Source organism: Orcinus orca, chromosome 11 (genome assembly GCF_937001465.1).
Source record: "Orcinus orca chromosome 11, mOrcOrc1.1, whole genome shotgun sequence".
Classification (NCBI taxonomy): Eukaryota; Metazoa; Chordata; class Mammalia; order Artiodactyla; family Delphinidae; genus Orcinus; species Orcinus orca.
The window spans coordinates 55,912,168-55,935,322 of NC_064569.1; the positions used below are offsets into that span (position 1 = coordinate 55,912,168).

The 23,155-nt window shown below is 39.6% G+C and overlaps 1 protein-coding gene across 2 annotated transcripts; it reads left to right on the plus strand.

Moving 5' to 3' along the window:
* The first annotated feature begins 1,657 nt into the window (after nt 1–1,657).
* On the plus strand, nt 1,658–19,964 carry CCT2 (chaperonin containing TCP1 subunit 2). Of its 2 annotated transcripts, none has more exons than XM_004281881.3 (16): nt 1,658–1,786; nt 2,519–2,593; nt 2,698–2,763; nt 3,531–3,642; nt 4,462–4,538; nt 4,671–4,783; nt 5,629–5,831; nt 6,902–7,002; nt 7,298–7,425; nt 9,536–9,639; nt 13,047–13,166; nt 13,533–13,661; nt 13,858–13,961; nt 14,250–14,349; nt 15,770–15,911; nt 19,683–19,964. In XM_004281881.3, exons 1-16 carry the CDS (start codon nt 1,784–1,786, stop codon nt 19,711–19,713), a joined length of 1,608 nt encoding a protein of 535 aa, XP_004281929.1. In that variant the 5' UTR covers nt 1,658–1,783; the 3' UTR covers nt 19,714–19,964. The 2 variants fall into 2 exon arrangements, with proteins under 2 accessions (XP_004281929.1, XP_049550946.1); XM_049694989.1 differs by lacking the exon at nt 1,658–1,786 and adding an exon at nt 2,262–2,280.
* Nucleotides 19,965–23,155: the final 3,191 nt, after the last annotated feature.

Sequence of the window (23,155 nt, forward strand, 5' to 3'; positions counted from 1 at the left end):
ATGGGCTATAGAGTCTGTCACAACTACTCAACTCTTCCATTGTATAACTCTGTATTGTATTGCCCAGTATAAAAACGAGTTTGCTTGTGTTACAACCAAGCTTCATGGATGTCAAAATATAAATTTCATATAATTTTAATGTATCACAAAAGTTTTTATGTTTTCAATCACTTAAAAATATAAAAATCACTCTTAACTCTCCGGCCATACAAAATCAGGTGGCAGGTTGGATTTGGCGCCTCATGGTTTGTCAATCCCTGGTGTAAACTAACCCTCTTAGCATATATCTGAAGGGTAGAACAATTAAAAATTGAAAATATCAGGACTTCCCTGGTGGTCCAGTGGCTAGGACTCTGCCCTCCCAATGCAGGGGGCCCAGGTTTGATCCCTGGTCAGGGACCTAGATCCCACATGCCGCAACTAAGAGTTCGCATGCTCCAACTAAAGATCCCACATGTGGCAACGAAGATCCCGCATGCTGCAATTAAGACCAGGCGCAGCCAAATAAATATTTTTTTTTTAAATTGAAAACACCCACCAATGTTAACAATTGCCACAATCCAAGAGCTTGCTAAGAGATCAGTTACTCAAAGGGAGAAAAAGGTATCAGATGCAAAGCTAAACATTTTTTTTAAGTACAAAAATTTTGCTTTAAATGTCCTAGGGGTCAACTTAGAGAAAGTAGAAACTTCTTAACAAACGGAAATATTTGGGATTGATTTTGCTCTTTACAAAGACATTATGTAAGAGGATATTAGTCATCTCTACAACTGTGTGTTGGGGGGAGGGGAGAATGAGTGAAATGCAAAACCTCCTGAAAGTGAGCAAGCCGGACAAAGTAAAAGTCTCCATCAGAGCTCACAAAGACCTTGTCCTGGACAGCCCAATTGAGAACAGCGTTTTACAATCCAGTAAAAGAAATATGTCTTCCTCCATCTTAATAAATAATGTTTAAAATTAAAATAGCAATAAAATATTATTTAGGAATATAATGGTAAATGTTTAAAAAGCTCAAAAAGTTGAGAGTGGTTGCTTCTGAGGAGAGGAATTAATGTGGTTGGTGAATTATGTTTTCCATTATTAGTGTTATTGAGCCCAAGCTCGCGCTGCTTGCTGCACAACAGGCCAATAAATCTGGGGGCGAGTTGTTGGGGCAGGAAATAATGACTTTAATCGCAAAGCTAGCGGACCTTGAAAGGGGTGGGCGTGGGGGGGGTCCCCTGCGACGTCAACCAATGGCTGAGCGGGACTGCTACCAGTGGCTCTCTAACAGCCACGTGCCTGCGCCACCTCTATTACATTAGTATACAACACTTTAAACTCTGTACATGTAGTACTTTAAAGCAACCTTTTTTAAAGGTTAAATATAAGAAAAAAATTAAACGTGCGAGAAAGAACTCCGTTGCTATGGCAACACCCACAGCGCAGCGTCCCTCCCACCTTGGTGAGTTCTACTCCAAACCTCCGGGCCTCACGCAAAATCTCCAACCCTTCCCTTCCTGGTCCCCAGCGGGTGCCTCCAAAGGGAGCGGAGCGCCAGCCGAGGCCCCGCCCCTCCAGCGGGACGCGCAGCTTTCCCGAACCGCTGGGCTCCCCTCAAACGCTGTGCCCTCCCTTCCCCCAAGGGCGGTGCCAGGGCGAGCGGCGCGCCGGCCGGGGCTCCGCCCCCTGCGGCAGAGCGTGTGGCGTCACTTCCGGTCTCTCTTACTTCCGGCCTCTCTTTCCTTCGGCCTGGGGCGCGAGCTGGTGAGGAGTTGTCGTGTGTGCTGAACTCCTCGGAACCATGGTGAGTCTGGCCCTGTAGGCCCTTGCCCAGGGCCCGCCGTCCTCGGCCGTACTCGGCCGTCCCCCGCCGTCTGCTGCCTTATCTGTATCCCAGCGCCGCGGGCTCCCTGTGTTTGTCCCCGGGCCCGCCGCACGTGGCGCAGGCCGCGGCGTGTGGCCTGCGCTGGGCCCACAGGGGAGGCATGGGCCTGAAGGCCAGCACCTTGTTGTGACTCGGCCTCTCCACAGCCCCAGAACCTCGAGGCTCGGAGCTCACCCCAAGCGAAGAAATTTCTAGTGCACCGGGCGGGTCGGCGAGACGGGCTTCCCTCTCCCTCTCGGGGCGGGGCCTGGAGCGGCCAGAGGGCGAAGATGGCAGCGAGGCCGCAGCGTCCCCTCGTCCTCCTGGCGGTCGTTGTCGCGCGAGTGGCCTACCACCCCTGCCTGCCTTATCCTTAGTTTAAAATCATCTTTGCCATCTTTGGTCTTGCCATACTTACAGTCGATCTCTTTGGGGTAGAATTTTTATTCCTGAAGCGCTTAGAGATCCAAAATGCAATGTCACCTAAGTCCCTCCTTCCGCTTTAAATAAATGACTGCTCCGATGATGGAGAGCTTCATTTGTTTAAAAAAGTACCCTGTGCTGTAAATTAATTTTCTCTTAGGTATCTACTTGTAAGTCTAGTGGAAGGCATCTAAGTATATGTGTTAAAGAATACTGGTATTCAAACTGAGTCTTGGTTTTCTTTTTTAGGCGTCCCTTTCCCTTGCACCTGTTAATATCTTCAAGGCTGGAGCTGATGAAGAGAGAGCAGAGACAGCTCGTCTGGTAAGACTTTATCTCATTCTTATAAAGATACAGTAGTTTTTTGGGTTTTTAAAAAATTTTAAGACTGTGAAGTTGATTTTGACCATCTCTGATGTTTATTCCAGTCTTCTTTTGTTGGTGCCATTGCTATTGGAGACTTGGTAAAGAGCACGTTGGGACCCAAGGGCATGGTAAGAAAAACAGGCAATTTAAATTTTTTAATGTTGTTTTAGAGCCGTTAGAGATATAAAAACTTCTTTTGGATGCTTTGTTGTCTTTAAAACTTAACTGTTAATTGTAAAAGTTAAGATATGGATATATACTCCTTACTGAAAATCAGAACAGAACCCATATGGCTAAAGTCCCCTTCGATCACTATCCCCAGTGCCACTCACCTCCCCAGTGACAAACACTGTTACCATTTGGATATAAATCTAACCAATGTCTTTATTTTTATGTAGATGTACAGGTATTTTATGTATTATAAGATATTATTTTATGTATTCTCCCTGTAATAGATAACATTGTTTTGTTACGTGATAGATATTATTTGTATGTACTTTTGCTGTAGCTTGGCTTTTTTAATTCCTTTCAGTATAAATAGATATACTGCCTCCTCTCACTGTCAAATAGTATTCTGTATCTTGCTTCTTTTATAGTTTGTATTTATTACTGTATTGTGAGGGACCCTTAGTTTGCGTTCATTGCTTTTGCTATTACAGTATCGGAACAGCCTTGTTCATGTCTCTCTGTTCTTCTGCTGTCTTTAGGGGTAGACAAAGGTTAGGACACCAAGGTTTGCTTTTGGGGGGAGTGTATGCAATGAAAAAATTTAAATGTATTCTGCCAAATAACCATCCAGAGTATTTACACATTAGCAATATATGAGAGTACTGATGAATCTGCGTTCTTCCAGATGTACTTATATCTTAACTTGAACCAAATATGTTCCTTTTAGGACAAAATTCTGTTAAGCAGTGGACGAGATGCTTCTCTTATGGTAACCAATGATGGTGCAACTATTTTAAAAAACATTGGTGTGGACAATCCAGCTGCTAAAGTTTTAGTTGGTGAGTCTGAGGATGACATTTTGTTAACATTTGGAAACAATTTTAAATAGGCTGTGTTGACTGTCCTTTCTATTCATTGATTATTTACTTTTTAATTGATTATTATCGTTATTAAAATGCAAGCTTCTCGATGTGGTATATATACACAATGGAATATTTCTCAGCTATAAAAAAGAATGAAATAATGCCATTTTCAGCAACATGGTTGGACCTAGAGATTATCGTACAAAGTGAAGTAAGTCAGAGAAAGACAAATACCACATACTATCACTTATATGTGGAATCAAATATGACACAAATGAACCTGTCTATGAAACAGGAACAGACTCACATACAGAACAGACTTGTGGTTGCCAAGGGTGGAGGGGGAGGGATGGATTGGGAGTTTGGGATTAGCAGATGCAAACTATTATATATAGAATGGATAAACAACAAGGTCCTACTGTGTAGCATAGAGAATTATATTCAGTATTCTGTGTTAAACCATAATGGAAAAGAATATGAAAAAGAATATATATATGTGTACAACTGAACCACTTTGCTGTACAGCAAAAATTAGCACAGCATTGTAAGTCAGTTATACTTCAGTAAAATTTTTTTTTAAATACAGTCTTCTGGAGTGCCATGTACTTACTGATGGTAAAACTACTGTATTTCGGGCTGAAAAGTTCAAAGAATTTGTCAGGTGAGGAAACCTAGATAAGTGAGGTTTAGATTGGTAGTGGATATATTTGGAGAATTAGGTAAGCTACCAAGAAGTAATTTAAAAAGCAGAATCAAATGTAAGTGAGTTAATAACTAGCTTTTTTTCCCCCCAAGATATGTCAAGGGTTCAAGACGATGAAGTTGGTGATGGCACTACCTCTGTTACTGTTTTAGCAGCAGAATTACTAAGGGTAAGAATATCTGAGCAACTTCAACTTCGTCTTATTGGGGGTTTTTTGCTACTGTGGTTTTGAGTATCAGAAGTAATCAACCTCTTACTACAGATTTAGTATTCATGCTTGTCTTCCACTGTTTATTAATAGGAAGCAGAATCTTTAATTGCAAAAAAGATTCATCCACAGACCATTATTGCGGGTTGGAGAGAAGCCACAAAGGCGGCAAGACAGGCTCTGTTGAATTCTGCAGTCGATCATGGGTCGGTATACCAAAACACTACTGTTTCAAACATTTAATGTTTAAATGTTCTTTTCGAAATACAGTCAATGCAGGAAGTCTAGAGAGCAGTGAAAAGCATACACAAACATGATTCTATTGGCTCATCCTGCCTCAATAAAACCCAGAAAAACCCCACCTTACCCCCCAGAGGTAGTAACTAAAGTTAAAGTTTGGGTTTCCAGGGGTTTTTTTGCACGTATAATCACAATAAATAGTATCATTGTATAGAGGGTTTTTTAGCCTCTTTAACCTAGTTGAATAACTAGAAAAGTTTCGAGGTGTCATTGTTCTCTGTAATATTAGTTTTAGTAGAGGTATGCATTTGATTTTGTGACTGCTGTAATTCATGTATCTATAATTGGAGATTTGTGTTTCGACAGTTTTTAGCTTTATAGTGTTGTGACAGACTTGTTATTTTAAAAAGTAAGTATAATTGCTGTGTCCAAAGATACGTATGTATTTAAAGGCAATTTTATTTACAAGTAGTGCTCTAGAAAAAATTCATTAATTTACAGTCCCACTAGCTGTATAACAATGCCTCGTTTCCCATGTTCTTGAAATTTTTGTTTGCTTGTGTTTCTCTTTTGGTACTTTGCCAGCTTGGTGGGGAAAATAGTATCCTTTAATTTGTATTTCTTGATTACTGATAAGGTTTAATTTTTTTCATGGGACTTAGAGCCCTGACTGGTTGAGGTGAAAGTCTATTGACAAAAAAGTATCTGGATAGATTTTGAAAAGTAAAACAGGGTTGATAACTTCAGAGAAGCATTTTAAGAACCGGCCTGAGTTTTTTTGTTTGTTTTTTGTTTTGTTTTGCTTTTTTAGTTCTGACGAAGTTAAATTCCGTCAAGATTTAATGAACATTGCAGGAACAACATTATCCTCAAAACTTCTTACTCATCACAAAGACCACTTTACTAAGTTAGCTGTGGAAGCCGTTCTCAGACTGAAAGGCTCTGGTAATCTGGAGGCAATTCATGTCATCAAGAAGCTAGGAGGAAGTATGGTAGATTCCTATTTAGATGAAGGTATGTACATATTGAATACGGGAAAGGAAGCCTTGACCAGTTGTTGAAAGCTAAGTACTGAGTGAATCCACTTTTAGTTAGTCCGGACTAGTGACACTGTGCAAAGCCAGAAAACTTATCTTTAAGGACACAAATCATATTGCAACCATTTTTGTCATCTTAATTCATTTGTTATATTGACAGTGTGCTTGATCTTCTCAAACTATCCCAGCATTTCTTTTGATAATCTCTAGGTTTTACTTTATACCATGAAGTAAGTTAGTCTCTAATAAAGAGAAGTAGTTGGTTTTGTTTTTGTTTTTTTGTTCTGTTTTGTTTTGTTTTGTTTTTGCGGCACACAGGCCTCTCATTGTTGTGGCCTCTCCCGTTGCGGAGCACAGGCTCCGGACTTCCAGGCTCAGTGGCCATGGCTCACGGGCCCAGCCGCTCCACGGCATGTGGGATCTTCCCGGACCGGGGCACGAACCCGTGTTCCCTGCATCGGCAGGCGGACTCTCAACCACTGCGCCACCAGGGAAGCTCCGAGTAGTTTGTTTGTTTGTTTGTTTTTACTAGAAGTCAGCTATTGTCAAATGGCACTTTTTCCAGGATTACATGTATTCTCTAGGAAGGGTTTGGGTAGGTCATACCAATTAGTTGGCAGGTGTTGAGAATATAGTTTCTGGTGTTCTTGAAGAGTGATAAATGAGTTAGCAGCTGCAGTTTCCTTAATAATAGTATGTTTTGTTCTTAGAGTGTGGATTTTTCAAAGCGTCTTCACAGTGTATTCACAAAACAAACGGTAGAAAGTGTAGGCATTCTATTCTACAGAGAAGGAAAAAATGGGGTAAATTGTGCTTTACAGTTTCTGCTCTACCAGTTCGTGATTTGGAGTCTGGGTTTTGTTGCAAAAATGCATGTTGTTTGTCTCTGTTTCACAGGAGTAACAATTCTGAAAATATTCTTGATTGAATTTATATGTAAGGGCTGTATAGCATTTCTAAAAGACTAATTTGATAAAGCAGATTACCTTAAGAGATTTATTAACACAGCCTTGAAATATTTAATGCAATACTATCCTTATATTGTAGGCTTTCTGTTGGATAAAAAAATTGGAGTAAATCAACCAAAGCGAATTGAAAATGCTAAAATTCTTATTGCAAATACTGGTATGGATACAGACAAAATTAAGGTACGTTAAACTACATTTCTTGGAATTCTAATTGCTAGCTGCTGTAAACTTGGGCTGGTAATCAGTTGCACTAATAAAAACCCTTATAGGGTTTATATACATTTGAATGTATATTTATTCTTATATAGTTTCTTAGTTTCTGATTTTATATATATAAATATATGTTTATATTGTACACATGCATACACACATGCACACATAGTTTTTGGTGTATTTACATTAAAAAGTTTAAATATGCTATGAAACTTGCGAGTAAGGAAAGTGATGCTATTTTTTATGATTTCCTTTGTCTTAGATATTTGGTTCCCGGGTAAGAGTTGATTCTACAGCAAAAGTTGCCGAAATAGAACATGCAGAAAAGGAAAAAATGAAGGAGAAAGTTGAACGTATTCTTAAGCATGGGATAAATTGCTTTATTAACAGGTCTGTGTATGCTTGTGCTGACAATATTTATAATAATCCAAGAAAGGATTGTTTTCTGCAAAGATTTAGGAAAATTCTTTTATATTGAATTTGTTATTTAGGAAGTGTTTTTTTCCAAATGTAAATAAAATTGTACAGCAAGGCATTTGCCTTACAATGATTTTAGTGAAAATGTATGTTAATATACTTTATTAAACCTTTTTGTGTCAACAATAACAGTTTTCTGTTTTGGCAGTTACATTATTAGTTTGGGCTGTAGTATACCTGTATTTGGAAGAGAGATTTAATTCCACATTAAATGATGGGGGTTTGAAGTAGGAAAAAGCTAATGGTAGCATAGGAATAAAACAAGGATGAAGAGGTGAAAGGTATTAAGGGTTTTAGGGCTTATCTTTAATTTGTGTGAAGAAAATATGTGTAAACCTTCCCCATGTATTCTTAATATTCAGTATCTAAGGTTTTTATGGATTATTATTTTTTTTTTATGGATTATTTTGAATGGAGAAAAATACCAAGAGAAACAGGGCATTTCAGTGAAAAGGCAGTAGTTAACTTTGAGAGAGATTTACCATTTGATGGAAAATAATTGTTTTAAGCCAAATGTATGTGGGCTTTTAGAAGTTAGTTACTAGGGACTTCCCTGGTGGTACAGTGGTTGGGAATCCGCCTGCCAATGCAGGGAACAGGGGTTTGAGCCCTGGTCTGGGAAGCTCCCACATGCGGCGGAGCAGCTAAGCCCGTGTGGCACAACTACTGAGCCTGCGCTCTAGAGCCCACGACCCACAACTACTGAGCCCACGCGCCTAGAGCCCATGCTCCGCAACAAAAGAAGGCACCACAATGAGAAGCCTGTGCACCGCAATGAAGAGTAGCTGCTGCTTGCCGCAATTAGAGAAAGCCTGCGTGCAGCAACAAGACCCAACGCAGCCAAAAATAAATTAAATAAATAAATTAAAAAAAGAAAAAAAGCTAGTTTCTAAACTTCTGTGAGATCTATGATTCTGATAAGGCACATTTTGCTTAGCAGTGCTTTATACTAGTTATGAAATTTTTTTCTTTGGCTTTTTTTAAGTTACAAACTTTTAAACAGATGTCCTTTTTACTCCTGTTGTATGAGTAACATTTGCTCATTTTGGGACGTTTGAAAGTATAAAGAAGGAACAGAATTCTCCCAGAAATTCTTTTATTAAATTGATTCGTGGTGTGTGTGTATGTTGTTTCAATTCTTCATTTAGTTGTGATCATATGGTATAAACTTTTATAACATGCTTTTTTAACCTAACAGTATATATATTTTACTTAAAATTACAAATTTTTCATAATTGGTAAGTTGAGATTTACACAAATACTCTCTTCACAGACATTGGAATGTTTTCTACATAAAAATTCTTACATATATCTTCATTTAATTAATATCTGAATTTTCTTGCTGTAGATTCTCAGGAGTAGAATCAAAGCATATAAACATAGATAAGAGTTTTGTTTTGGTTTTTTACTAAATTTATTTTTTTAATTTATTTATTTTTGGCTGCGTTGGGTCTTGTTGCTGCGCGCGGGCTTTATGTAGTTGCGGCGAGCGGGGGCTACTCTTCGTTGCGGTGCGCGGGCTTCTCATTGTGGTGGCTTCTCTTGTGGAGCACAGGCTCTAGGCGTGCGGGCTTCAGTAGTTGTGGCTTGTGGGCTCTAGAGCACAGGCTCACCAGTTGTGGCACATGGGCTTAGTTGTTCTGCGGCATGTCGGATCGTCCTGGACCAGGGCTTGAACCCGTGTCCCCTGCATTGGCAGGCGGATCTTAACCACTGAGCCACCAGGGGAGCCCATAGATACGGGTTTTGATGCACTACTGCTAAATTGCTTTTCAGAATTATTGGTTCATTTTATACTGTCAATGGCAATATATAAAACAATACCCATTTTCAGTACTAACATGGATGCACTAGTATAATTTATAAAGTATTATACAATAATAAGTAAGAAATGTTATCTTGTTCTAATTTGCATTTCTTTGATTACTGGTGAGATAAAAATATTTTCATGTCTTTTAGTCTAATGTATTTTATCTTGTGAAGTAACCACTTTGAACAATATTTTTTTATATTTTATTTATAGGCAATTAATTTATAATTATCCTGAACAGCTCTTTGGTGCTGCTGGTGTTATGGCTATTGAGCATGCAGATTTTGCAGGTGTGGAACGCCTCGCTCTTGTCACAGGTATGGGAAAAAGGCATTAATTTCTAACATAATAATTACTCTTGGATTTACTGAGTGTTGGTGTATTTAACTCATTGCTAAGAGGACAAAGAGATTCAAGGATCCTAGAATCTAAAGTTATTCTGAAATCTGACATACTTTTTGATATCTTTACATTATTTTTATTTATTTATTTATTTTTTTGCGGTACGCGCGCCTCTCACTGCTGTGGCCTCTCCCGTTGCGGAGCACAGGCTCCGGACGCGAAGGCTCAGCGGCCATGGCTCACGGGCCCAGCCGCTCCGCAGCATGTGGGATCTTCCCGGACCGGGGCACGAACCCGTGTCCCCTGCATCGGCAGGCGGACTCTCAACCACTGTGCCACCAGGGAAGCCCTACATTATTTTTAATATACCAAGTTAAATGCCAGCTTCGCCATAGGTGTAGGTTTATTTTTGCCGTTTTTTTTTTTTTTTTTTGCGGTCCGCGGGCCTCTGACTGTTGTGGCCTCTCCCGTTGCGGAGCACAGTCTCCAGACGCTCGGGCCCAGCGGCCATGGCTCACGGGCCCAGCACTCTGCGACATGTGGAATCTTCCCGGACCGGGGCACGAACCCGCGTCCCCTGCAATGGCAGGCGGACTCTCAACCACTGTGCCACCAGGGTAGCCCCTGTGTTGTTTTAAAGATACTGTCTTTTCTCACAAACCCACAGGACCACTGTTCTAAACATAGTCTAAATAAACTGAAGCTTAAAAAAAGGAGTCTTTTTTTTGTTTTTTGTTTCTTTTGGCTGTGTCGGGTCTTAGTTGCGGTATGCTGGATCTTTGTTGCGGCACGCGGGCTTCTCTTCATTAATGGAGTGCAGTTTAGTTGATCCGCAGCATGTGGGATCTTAGTTCCCCGACCACGGAACGAGCCCACGTCCCCTGTGTTGAAAGGCGGATTCTTAACCACTGAACCACCAGGGAAGTCCCAAAAAAAGGAGTCTTAAGTCTTACCTAGTTTATTCATTTAATTTTAGTGCTAAGTGAGTAGTTGAATGCTTTGTGCCCTGTGTGATAGTGCAGTTGGAATAGTAACCTTTATTGAACATTTAACTATATGCCAGACAGTGGGTCAAATACTTAAGCATTACTTCTGTTAATTTTTAAAAATTTATGAAAGTAATAAACGTTGAATAAGTGTGAAACATTCCAGCAACGTATGATGAAAAGTAGTTTACTCCAGTATCCTTCAGTAGAGGTATATGAGTTTTATAATCCCAGTATAGACTAGGAAGTGTGTCTACAGGTATGTGTACATCAAAGAGACATAGAGTGCAGCTGTTCACTTAAATTTGTTCTAGTAATGGTTTTTAAAGTAACCTCTATAAACAGCCCTTGAAAACTAAGTATAACAGTCTTTATCCTCTAACTTTCAGGCGCTTGAAAATGAATGAATAGGCTGGAAAGTTGGCTTGCTATCTGGCAGTGAGAATTAAGGAGAGTGGGGTTTTAGACGTAAAGCCACTAGGAACATCAGATTCAGTTCAGAACTGCTCTGTATTAGAAGAAATTAAATTATACTAAGTAGATGGTAGGATTGGTCTCATTTCAAAATAACTTCTTAAGCCATTTTTAATAATTTGAGAAGTATAGTGTTCTGACCTAAAAAGAGACATTTTACTTTCATTAATTATTTGGAAATGGGTTTACCTGATTTAAAAGTTATTACATACTTGATGCTTAAGGTAATAAAACTTATGATGCTCATGTTTACTTAATTCTTCCCTTAATGCAACAGAATTAAAGACATGACATAAGAACTGTGAATGATACAGCACATTCATGGGATAAGTTGATAACATAAGGACTTGATAACATGAAATTGCCACATACACTCAGGAGAAAATTAACTGCACCAAGCACACCAAACTGTATGGCTGTGAAGTAGACTCCATGGTGGCTCCCATCCTTAGTAACATCTGTTGTCAAGATGTGTGAAATTGCTTCTTGCAAATGTCTAGATATATTTTGTAAGCAGATGCACATGAATGAGTATAGGATAAGTGAAAATTCTCATAAGCCAAATTGGTCTCATTTGGGGGATATGATGTCCCGAACATCTATTGTGTCTCACATCTAGATACAAAGCAGTCTCAGGAATTTGCCAACCACAAGTAAGAAGAGCTTCAGCTATACAGATTATGAGTATAAATTAGTGGAGTTGGGAAGACCAGAGTCCCTTTTATAAATTAATTGTAAAATAGAAATAAAGCATCAGTTATTCAGCAGATTTATCAGTAAGGTGTAGGGAAAGGGGTTGGTTGATGATTGAGGGAATCTATTAAAAGAGAGAGTAATGAACTAGAGAAAAGGATTTAATTTTATTTATATATTTTTTGGCCAAGCCGCGTGGCATAAGTTACCCAATCAGGGATTGAACCCATACCCCCTGCAGTGGAATTGCAGAGTCTTAACCACTGGACTGCCAGGGAAGTCTGAGAAAAGGATTTTAAAATTGAAACCTAACTTTTGCTTAATTAAGAACCAGGAAAGGAAGTGTTTATAGCATGGAAGATGGAGGGAAAATAGGAATAAAAATAATACCTAAGGAATAAAATGAATTTAGTTTTTTTTTTTTTTTTTTTTTTGCGGTACGCGGGCCTCTCACTGTTGTGGCCTCTCCCTTTGCGGAGCACAGGCTCTGGACGCGCAGGCCCAGCGGCCATGGCTCACGGGCCTAGCCGCTCCGCGGCATGTGGGATCTTCCCGGACCAGGGCACGAACCCATGTCCCCTGCATCGGCAGGCAGACTCTCAACCACTGTGCCACCAGGGAAGCCCGAATTTAGTTTTTTGACTTCTCCTTAAGTTTGCTCTGGGAAATCCTCAGTATACATTTCCCCTTTTTTCTAGGCCCAAGTGCTCACTATTTTAAGCAGTTCCTAGCGTCAGTACATCTGTTGATATAATAAGATTAGTTAAATATTTTCATGTTTTGTTTCGGGATATTGGATCATAAGAGTACTGGTCTCCTATATTGAATTCAGAAGAGAATCTGAATTTAAATTCAGGCTTAAAGGTAAATGTCAGAATCTCAATTGAGGTGGTATTATTACACAGTGTGTCTGTCCATATAGGTCTGAAGCCAGATTGCTTGTATTTGAATTTCAGCTTCATATTTGTTCAAACTATGTAACCTTGGATAAGAAACTAAACATTTCTTTGCCTCAGTTTTACCACTTCTAAATGGGGTGATGATAAATGAAGCCTGTCTTATTAGGGTTGTTGTGAAGATTAAATAATTAGTTTGTATGAATTGCTTCAGAGTGCTTGGTGTATAGTAAGCAGTCAACTTAAATATTGTGTTTTCTGTTCATTACTGCTTGTTAGAAAACAAATTTTAAACCTGTTATGCATTTAATTAATGTATATTTTTGTTCATAGGTGGTGAAATTGCATCTACCTTTGACCACCCAGAACTAGTGAAGCTTGGAAGTTGCAAACTTATTGAGGAAGTCATGATTGGAGAAGACAAACTGATTCACTTTTCTGGGGTAGCCCTTGGTGAGGGATTATGTAGATCCTGGTTTAGGTTCCTAAATCTTTAGTAGGCTCTTTTGAAGTGAAAGAAACAATTACTCGTTACTATAGTTACTAGAATGTATGTCTTAGTTCCTGAGAAATTCTAATTTCAATCTCTTGAGGGCAGCCTCATGTTAACTTTGTGAACAGTACATATTCAATATAGTTGTTTTAGATAGCTTAGAACTGTTAGGAATGTGGATTGTTAGCAAAGAGAAGGTAGCAATGGAAGACATGTCAGCTTTCAAAACCAAGTATAACCTATATAAGTAATAGAAGGCAAACTTTTATGTGTTATAACTAAGTGTTCACTATGACATAAGAATATTATTATTTTTTTAACTTTAGGTGAGGCTTGCACCATTGTTCTGCGTGGTGCCACCCAACAAATTTTAGATGAAGCAGAAAGATCTCTGCATGATGCTCTTTGTGTTCTTGCCCAAACTGTGAAAGATTCTAGAACAGTTTATGGAGGAGGTAAGCATTTGAAAAATATTGAACATATTTTATTTCTTGAAGTGTAGTAGTGGCTTTGGCTTTAATGTTTCTTATAGGAACTTCATATTGTTTTCGCACTTAATAGTTAATGCTTAATATATCTTAAGGGAAGTCTAATTTAGTGTCTGGGAGACAGCTAAGCATAATGATATGTTCTTGGATTTTTAATCTGCAGGCTGTTCTGAGATGCTGATGGCTCATGCTGTGACACAGCTTGCAAGTAGAACACCAGGCAAAGAAGCCGTTGCAATGGAGTCTTATGCTAAAGCACTGAGAATGGTAAGTTAATGAAAAAGAGAGCCTTGAATTTAAATTTTGTAGGCATTGATGGTTTTTAAATGAATCCATTCTTCTCTCTTGGGCAGAAAATACTTAACTTTCTTGGCTTTAAGAATTGGTTCACACTGCTTAAATTTGATTTTGGAGTTTATCCTCTTTATGAGCAGTAATTAAAAGGAAGCAGGTTTTACGTTGTCTCTAAATGTATAATTTTAGAAAGCTTTTCTTATAGTTAGTAAATTAATTTTCTTTTAGTAGAATAGTTACCATGTCTTCTTCACTTCATAGTTGCCAACTATCATAGCTGACAATGCAGGCTATGACAGTGCAGATCTGGTGGCACAGCTTCGAGCAGCCCATAGTGAAGGCAATACAACTGCTGGACTGGGTAAGAAATTAATTGGGACCATGTGGTCTTTTTTTTTTTTTTTTTTTTTGGCTGCGTTGGGTCTATGTTGCTGTGCGTGGGCTTACTCTAGTTGCAGAAAGTGAGGGCTACCTTTTGTTGATGTGCACAGGCTTCTCTTGTTGCAGAGCACAGGCTTAGGCACATGGGCTCAGTAGTTATGGCACACAGGCTTAGTTGCTCTGTGACATGTGGGATCTTCCTGGACCAGGGCTCGAACCCGTGTCCGCTGCGTTGGCAGGTGGATTCTTCACCACTGCGCCACCAGGGAAGCTCCTGTGGTAGTTGTTCAGAGTAACTCTTGACCAGGTTCTTTTTTTTTTATTTTTTAAAAATGATGAATTCTCATAACCATATAAAAGATTCCTGTGACCTTTGCCTTTATAGCCGTTATACATTCTAGAAAAATGTTTAACTTCATAATCTCTACACTGTCAAAATTTTATTATTCTCTAAGGGGGGGGTGTAACATTAGTTAGAAGATTTTTAACTTGTTTGTTATGTAATGACCGTAGGATTTAAGTATATAAAAACAGTACTTACGTTCTCAAATGAGTGTAAATGTTACTGTATCTCTTATAATCAGTATTAACTCCTAATCTCACAGTAAACTTATTCTGAGACATTCTTTTTTTTTCATTGCGGTACGCGGGCCTCTCACTGCTGTGGCCTCTCCCGTTGCGGAGCACAGGCTCCAGACGCGCAGGCTCAGCGGCCATGGCTCACAGGCCCAGCCGCTCCACGGCATGTGGGATCCTCCTGGACCAGGGCAAGAACCCGTGTCCCCGGCATCAGCAGGTGGACTCTCAAGCACTGTGCCACCAGGGAAGCCCTATTCTGAGACATTCTTGAGAGTAGATCTCTGTTACATAACATAAAAATGGCCAAAAAGAGGACTTAATTCAGATTGGAAAATTTCCCAGCAAAATGTCTAGGACATATAAAAGGAACAATTTTAGAGGGTAGATAGTCTTGCCACTGGACAAGAGAGAGGTTAAGGAATAATCTGTCAGAAAATGAAGGGGCATTCTAATAAGAAAAGTAGATGACTTCTAAATTCTCTTCCAGTTCTTAAGAATCCATGGTGTGTTCAGTGATGAGCAAATTTTCTGCAGTTTTATTTGTAGATAGAGAAAGATGGGTGATACAGTGTTGTGTATAAATTTTTCATTATTTGACATAGTTACTCTCCATTGATACAGATGATCAGTAGTTGACCTTCCAGTTTTCTAAAAGGCTTTCCTTGAGTGATAGTCTGATGCGAATGCTCTAACTAAATTGAGTAGTTAGTTGTAATCTTATGTTTTAGAAGTCAGGATTAATTTTGTGACATCATTAGATATGTTTTGTAACATCATTAGATATGTTAAGATTAGTTGTTTATTTAGTAAATACTTTCCAGATATGAAGGAAGGTACCATTGGAGATATGGCAATGCTGGGTATAACAGAAAGTTTCCAAGTGAAGCGACAAGTTCTTTTAAGTGCAGCTGAAGCAGCAGAGGTGATTCTACGTGTGGACAACATCATCAAGGCAGCACCAAGGTATCGTAACACTTTAAAGAACATTTCTTAGGAAAAATTAACATGGAAACAAAAAATAGGTATATTTTTGATAATTGTAGTTGATGGGAAGTGGAGCCATTTTGTTTAGATAACAGTATTTTGCAAGGTATTTAAAATATGTAATCACACAACTCTTAGATTTAAGCCAGAAAAGCTTAGGTGGGGAGAAGGGTGTGGGTAACACAGGGTAGCCCTCAAGATTGAAAGGGCACATAAAGAGCCAGGCTTGGGAAGGTCAAAAACCAGAGAACTTGGGGGTGGGCGTGTAGTAGTAAGAACTGATGTCTGTTTACCAGGATGAGTTGGGTTCAGTCATTTTCTGTCCTGGGTACACTTTTTCATATATACATTCTTAAGCACATAATATGCAGAGTTCCCTACATGTTCCTATTCCAGCAGCATTTTTTTTTTCTTTTTTCTTTTGGCCGTGCCGTGTGGCATGCGGGATCTTAGTTCCTTGAGGCTTTGCCCTCTGCAGTGGAAGTGTGGAGTCTTAACCGCTGGACCGCCAGGGAAGTCCCTCCAGCAGCTTTTCTGAGATGAAAATTCTTTTAAAAACTCATTCACACAAAAATGATTGGCCAGAGAAATCTTAACATTTGAAGATTCAGTTAATAATTTTAATTAATTAAATTAACTACTAATTGCTAATTAGTAGTTACGAAAACCATTTATTTTACCTGTTAGTGGAAGTTCAGGGAGAGGGAAGGGGATGGTGGCTTGGACCAGTAGATAGAGGTGAAGGTGATGAGAAGGGATTGATAATAGATGTATTTTTGAAGGTAGAGCCGGCAGAATTTGATGATGGGATGGATATAAGGTCTGTGATGAAAGGGATTGGATAATTCAAGGGTGTTTGGGGCGGGGGGGGTGTCTTATAAGGTTTTTATTCAGAGCGCCTTAATAATTGCCACATTTCTCCAATACGTTAAACACACTTCCATTTCTTCAAGGGTAGAAAGAAAAAAAGAACAATTCTAAATAAATTTCATCAGAAAAATCTGAATTGTGGTTTTTTTTTTTGCGGTACGCGGGCCTCTCACTGTCGTGGCCTCTCCCGTTGCGGAGCACAGGCTCCGGACGCGTAGGCTCAGCGGCCATGGCTCACGGGCCCAGCCACTCCACGGCATGTGGGATCTTCCCGGACCGGGGCACGAACCTGTGTCCCCTGCATCGGCAGGTGGACTCTCAACCACTGCGCCACCAGGGAAGCCCTGAATTGTGTTTTAACATGACAGTATTAAACATTTTTAGTTCAGGAATAAAACATGGAAATTCCCAGCAAACAAAACAACAGTTACAAACAAAAAAAAAGAAAAAAGAGTACTGGGGCCCGTAATTCAAGGTTTTTGTTGAGAAAAATAAGAGTTTCTCTTAGGTGGAGGAAGGCTTTGGGAGGGAAGATGGGGGTTTTCCGTTTTTGGACATTTGAGATGTCTGTTGAGAAAGCGGTTAGTTGGATAGTTGAGTCTGTAGTTCAGGGGAGAAGTTTGAGCTGTAGTTATAAATTTAGGAGTTGTCAGCCTGTACGTGTTATATAAGGCCATGAGACTGATTGAGTCCCCAAGAGAGTGAACGTAGCTAAAGAAGGGAAAGGGGTTTTTTTAGGACTGAGTGCTTGAGAATTCCAGTAATAGGTTTGGGAAGATTCAGAGCAACCATCAAGGGTCACTAAGAAGGATTGTGAAGTATAGGTAATTATTAAACTGGATGATGGATACATGAGGATTCATTATACAACCTCTACTTTTATACATACTTTTGAAATTTCCCATAATACAAAATGCTAAGGGAGCGGGGTGCCACTGAGATAGGAGGAAAACCAAGGGAATGTGTGTCCCAGAAGCCAAATTAAGAAGTATTTGGGGAGGAGGAGTGGTCAACTGCCAAGATGATGCAAATGGGTCGAGTAAGATAAGGACTGAAAATTGATCCTAAAAATTCGATTTAGCAACAGAGGTCGGTGGTAGTCTTAACGAGCAGTTTTAGTGGAATAGAGGGGGCAGAAGTCTGAAGTAAATTCGATAGAGGCTGGGAAAAGAGGAGTTGGAGGAAATGTACATAGACTGCTTCTTCGGGGAGTGTATTGTGAATGGGAGTCGAGAAGTGGGATAGTAGCTAGAGGAGGTATGGGTCATTACTGTGACAATTCAGTGTGTGTAAGTGGGAGCAGTTTCATAGATAGGAATGATCGATGCAGAAGAGGCGTGCAGTCCACCAGCAGCTGCTGGATCTGGAGAACAGAGGAGGACAGGAGGGAAGTAGGAATGTTATTAGGAAAGTATGCCCTAAGTGGACTAAGTTCTTTGTGCAGAATCCTGCAGCACTCCTTTCACTGGCTCTCTTCTATGAATGGCAACTATCCTCTTACTATTAAAGGAAGGAAAGAGTAGAAAATAATGATTTGGATGTGGAGAGAAAGGCTGAAACGCTATTCAAATCTACTGTCGTGAGTGGAAAGGACTGGGCTGAAAAATCTAGATTCTCTGCTCCTGGTATTGGGAGGATAGGGTAATAAGGAGCACTCATACTTTGAAATGGAAAAATAGTGAGAGAAGGAAAAATTGACACAGTTTTCCTGGAAGCAGTGCCGCCAAAGGTGGTTAAATACAGTTACAGGGTCTGATGTCTTCTAGCAGAATGATAGCAAAAGGAAACTGAGTTCTATAAGTAAAATTTTCTGACTTGGGAGCAAGGTCACATAGCTGCACCCACCCTCAGAAATCTTTGTTATACCTTAGTACCTTCAACCACATTTGAAATATAAGCTATAGTACCTCGTTTGATCTGATATCACTGTTTTCAAAGTTTAAGTGTCTCTTTTAAATATATTAGAAATTTGCGTAATTTGCAGTAAAGAGACATGAGTAATTTTGTTTAACTCAGCCTTCCCAAATGTACTGGGCTATGCACTTCTTTTCAAACTGATTATTAACCTCCAGGGAATTAATTTTTCAGATCAGTGCTTTGTGACAGCTGCTTGATAACTTCTTCTATATTGACATTCTTGGGTCATACTCCTATAAGCTACCGAGGTTGGAAGGTTTATACTGTATGATCCCAGTATGCTGTACTCTCTGGATCTGTTTTTATGCCTTTTCTTCTTCTCAAGTGTTGTGCTTGCCTCTGGAAGCAGTGTTTCCACAGTCATTAAGTAAAAAATTTCGCTAGTATCCCTACCACGTCCCCTTCCTGATTCACTATGTATGGTCACCAGAAAATAAAAGTTTTAACATCACAGATGTGAGAGGTACTGTTGGCATACTTTAGTGAATTACCTAACCCCATCACCAGCTTATCTATTGGCATTTGTTTTTGTTCATTTAGAATAGTGATCCAGAGGTTTTAATGTAGAAACCCCAAAACCTTGTCATTTTACAACTTCTGATTGAGAGAACCATCTTTGACTAATTTAGTAAAATTCACTAACATATTGGTTAAAAACATGAATTAACCATTTTCTGGAGAATACATATTTGGTAAGTAGGTTGTTTGGATAAGAAGCTGAGAACTGCTGAATACCTACAGGCCTTCACATTCCACAGATTTTTCCTGTCCTCTTACTAATACAATAATTAAGGGATGTTAATTGTGAGGTAGAAACATTCTGTTTATACATTTAAAATTGGTTTTAGTAAAAGTAGGATTATAGCTGTGTTTGTATTTAATATAGACCTTTGGTTACAATCATGCTTTTCATTGTCACCGTTGCCTTTGTTTTCTTAACTGTACGTTTTATGATTCTTGCAGGAAACGTGTCCCTGATCACCTCCCCTGTTAAGCATTCCCATATGCTCTTGAGCTCTGGAGCAGTTCATAGTAAAGTTGTGTTTGAAAGACCTTGACCTCCTGAAAGAAGACTATAGAATTGAAGTTTACCTGTGGCTGTTATATCCTTAAGATTTGGACATTTAACTGACCTTCTATTTTAACATGGGTCTAATTTATTTGCTATTTCATTTTCCATAAGATTCAGTTGATTTAAGAGTTCATTTCTCATACTGTGCATCAAAATAAAAATTTGAACAGTTACCTAGTTCTTACCTGACTTTAGTGATTTGTATCCCGTTTTAACTCTGCTTAATGGGAGTGAATGATTATAGTTTCAGTGTAGAGTTTCCAGCTTAACTAATGATTGATGTTACACATTTTTGAAAAAAATTATCCTGATTAATGTAAGTCCAAGTGAGATGTGATAAACTTACATTAATCTTTTTTTTTTTTTTTGCGGTACGTGGGCCTCTCACTGTCATGGCCTCTCCCGCCGCGGAGCACAGGCTCCGGACGCGCAGGCTCAGCGGCCATGGCTGACGGGCCCAGCCACTCCGCAGCATGTGGGATCTTCCCAGGCTGGGGCACGAACCCGTGTCCCCTGCATCGGCGGGCGGACTCTCAACCACTGCGCCACCAGGGAAGCCCACATTAATCTTTTGATTCTCAATCATACATAACATTTATTAACCATTTTGTTTTGTGAAAGTACCATATACTTTAGTACCCTTCTACTTTTCTATAGTCTAAGTACTGTCTCTTACATAGGAAAAAATTTATGGTGGCTTCTGTTACTTCAAGGTGAAAGATATTTTAAATGTTGGTAGCTACAAGCTGCTTCAGGCACCTCTTTTTATAGGGTATGGATATAGTTAGACGTAAGCATTGTTGTTTGTTGTTTTGTTAGGGTTTCTTGTTTTTGTTTTTGGCAAATGGATCCTAGATAGAGTGTAAGTATGTGCCGAGTTTGATGGTTTAAATGTGAATTTAGATTTGGAGGTTATTGATTTGTCAGTATAGAGCAGAATGCACAAGAAATTAAACAAAAACCCAGCAGTAGTTTTTACTGAGTATCTCTGCTAGCATCATGGAGAGAGATTGTATTTGCACAGAGGAGTGAAAGTGTTTTCAAAGAAACACTGATAAACCAGCCTGTTCTGTTTTTGTCCAAAAGTGTGTCTCAGCATTTTAATACTACTTTGTATAAGCTATGAAAACTGGAAAAATTTGTTTTTTGTTGTGATAATAGCTTATATCCTCCAACGTTCACATAAAGGAGAAACTTCTGAGATCATCAGAGAATTATACAGATTTTTACTTTTTTCACTTTTAGAAACATAGCAGTATGTTTGCTATGTAATTTTTTAAAGTACTTTATCACACATCATAACATCAGTGTTCAGCCCACAACTCAGGTAGGTGGAACAGTTGAGCGTATCATGATCTAGAAAATGTGCAGAGGTTTCAGTGGGAGAGGTAAGTGGGTTTAAACATTTATCCTGAGGGACCAGGTAGCTTGGAGTAGGATTTTAATCTAAAGTGTATTTGGGCTCATTTTCTACAAAGGTCTTAAAAAGGATACACCAGTAAGTATTAAAGTTAATCTAAAAAGAGGTAGAAATGTGGGAGCTTAATTATATATCCAAGAATACACCCATGCTGCTTTTCCTCTGAATTCATATCCTTTGAAGCCTTTATAGATCTTTACATCATAGGCCTAGAATATCCCGAGTTCACAAATTACAAAGTTTTTTCCATTTCAGAGATAAAGTACCAACCTAGGGCCCTCTAATTCCTGTAAGAGTTTTAAGATGGAGTTTTTTTAAACTCAGAAACAGTTATGTAAGCAGTAAGTTTTTATTTTTGCAGTAAGTTATTATTTTGTGACATAGAAATGGAGATTTTTGTAATGTACATTAACAGTTAACTGTGTAGAAATTGTCTAAGTGCTTAGAATTTTAAAATCCATTTCAGTAGCCTGTTTTTCTTTGAAGAAGGATAATATGTGTGCTGGTTTTTCTTTTACTCTCCTCAAGTCAGAATCCATTCTTTGCCTGCTTGGAGGCCATGGGACTTATCCCTGCTAACTGCCTCACAGCTCCCTGTGGACTGGTTTCCTGTGGTTTAATTCAGGAGGCACTGGTAGGATTTGGGGAGAGGGAATTGGTATTTTCTTCCTGGTTTTGCTCTTTGTCTCTGGAATTGGCTGCATCCCTGTGAGACCTACCAGTATAGCTCTCTGGGCAAGCCCTCTTTTCATGACTCAGCTCTTACTGCATTTTGGTAACATTTCTGTTCCCACTTTCACTCAGCCTTATGGGTGGGGCTGGCGGCTGCTGTGACTCATGCCAAATACAATCACTTGTATTACCCTGATCTTTCTCCCCTTAATTCTGTTTAGTAACAGTTCCTTTGTGAAAAGTCTCTTTGTAAATCGTTTGAGGTGAATGCATTTTCTTGTCAGGACCGTGACTCATAGAAGTTAATAGGATACTTTGTATGAAATACTTTTCCGAAGTCTGCCTTGTCTTGTACCTACTCTGGTGTTTTAGAGTATTACTAGAGCAGAAATGTAAAGAGGACTTAACCTTTTTTTAATCATAGTATTATTGTAGAACGTTGTTGATTCCCAATATGAATAAAGAGTAAAGATTTTAAAATTCTGAGTGGTACATAACACCTCTTTCAAAGAGGTATTGAAAAGACTATATGAATAAATCTACACAAGACCCTGAGGATAGTGCCTGACCTACAGTAGTGCTCCGTAAGTGTCAGTGTGTCCCCCTGTCCTGTGGCCTTGGTGCAGGATAAAATCTCCAAAATTCAGGGCTTCCCTGGTGGCGCAGTGGTTGGGGGTCCGCCTGCCAATGCGGGGAACGCGGGTTCGTGCCCCGGTCTGGGGTGATTCCACATGCCGCGGAGCGGCTGGGCCCGTGAGCCGTGGCCGCTGGGCCTGCGCGTCTGGAGCCTGTGCTCCTCAACGGGAGAGGCCACAACCACCCCAAGTGCAATTTTCCAGTTGTTGAAATTATGTATAGACAAGAATTTATTCTTTTAAAGAATTTTGCACATACTGGTCAAGTTAGAATGAGCTTATCAAATTTACTTGAAGCAGTGGTTTTTTTTTTTTTGGCCACGCTGCAGCTTGCCAGATCTTAGTTCCCTGACCAGGGATCGAACCTGGGCCCCTGGCAGTGAGAGCGCCGTGTCCTAACCACTGGACTACCACGGAATTCCAGAAGCAGCAGTTTCTCATGTGTATCACATTCCTCATTCATTTACCGGTCATTTATTATGTGCTGTGCCATGTTCCAGTTAGCACACGACATGCCAGGTATACAAAATGAATAAAATGTAATCTCTGCTCTCAGGGACATTTTTTTTTTTTTTTTGCACGTGGCTTGTGGGATCTCAGCTTGAACCCGGGCCATGGTAGTGAAAGCCTGGACTCC

Coding starts and splice junctions, on each gene's coding strand:
- CCT2 (XM_004281881.3), top strand. Junction 14,350..15,769: donor CAATACAACTGCTGGACTGG/GTAAGAAATTAA, acceptor AATACTTTCCAG/ATATGAAGGAAGGTACCATT. Junction 15,912..19,682: donor ATCATCAAGGCAGCACCAAG/GTATCGTAACAC, acceptor TGATTCTTGCAG/GAAACGTGTCCCTGATCACC.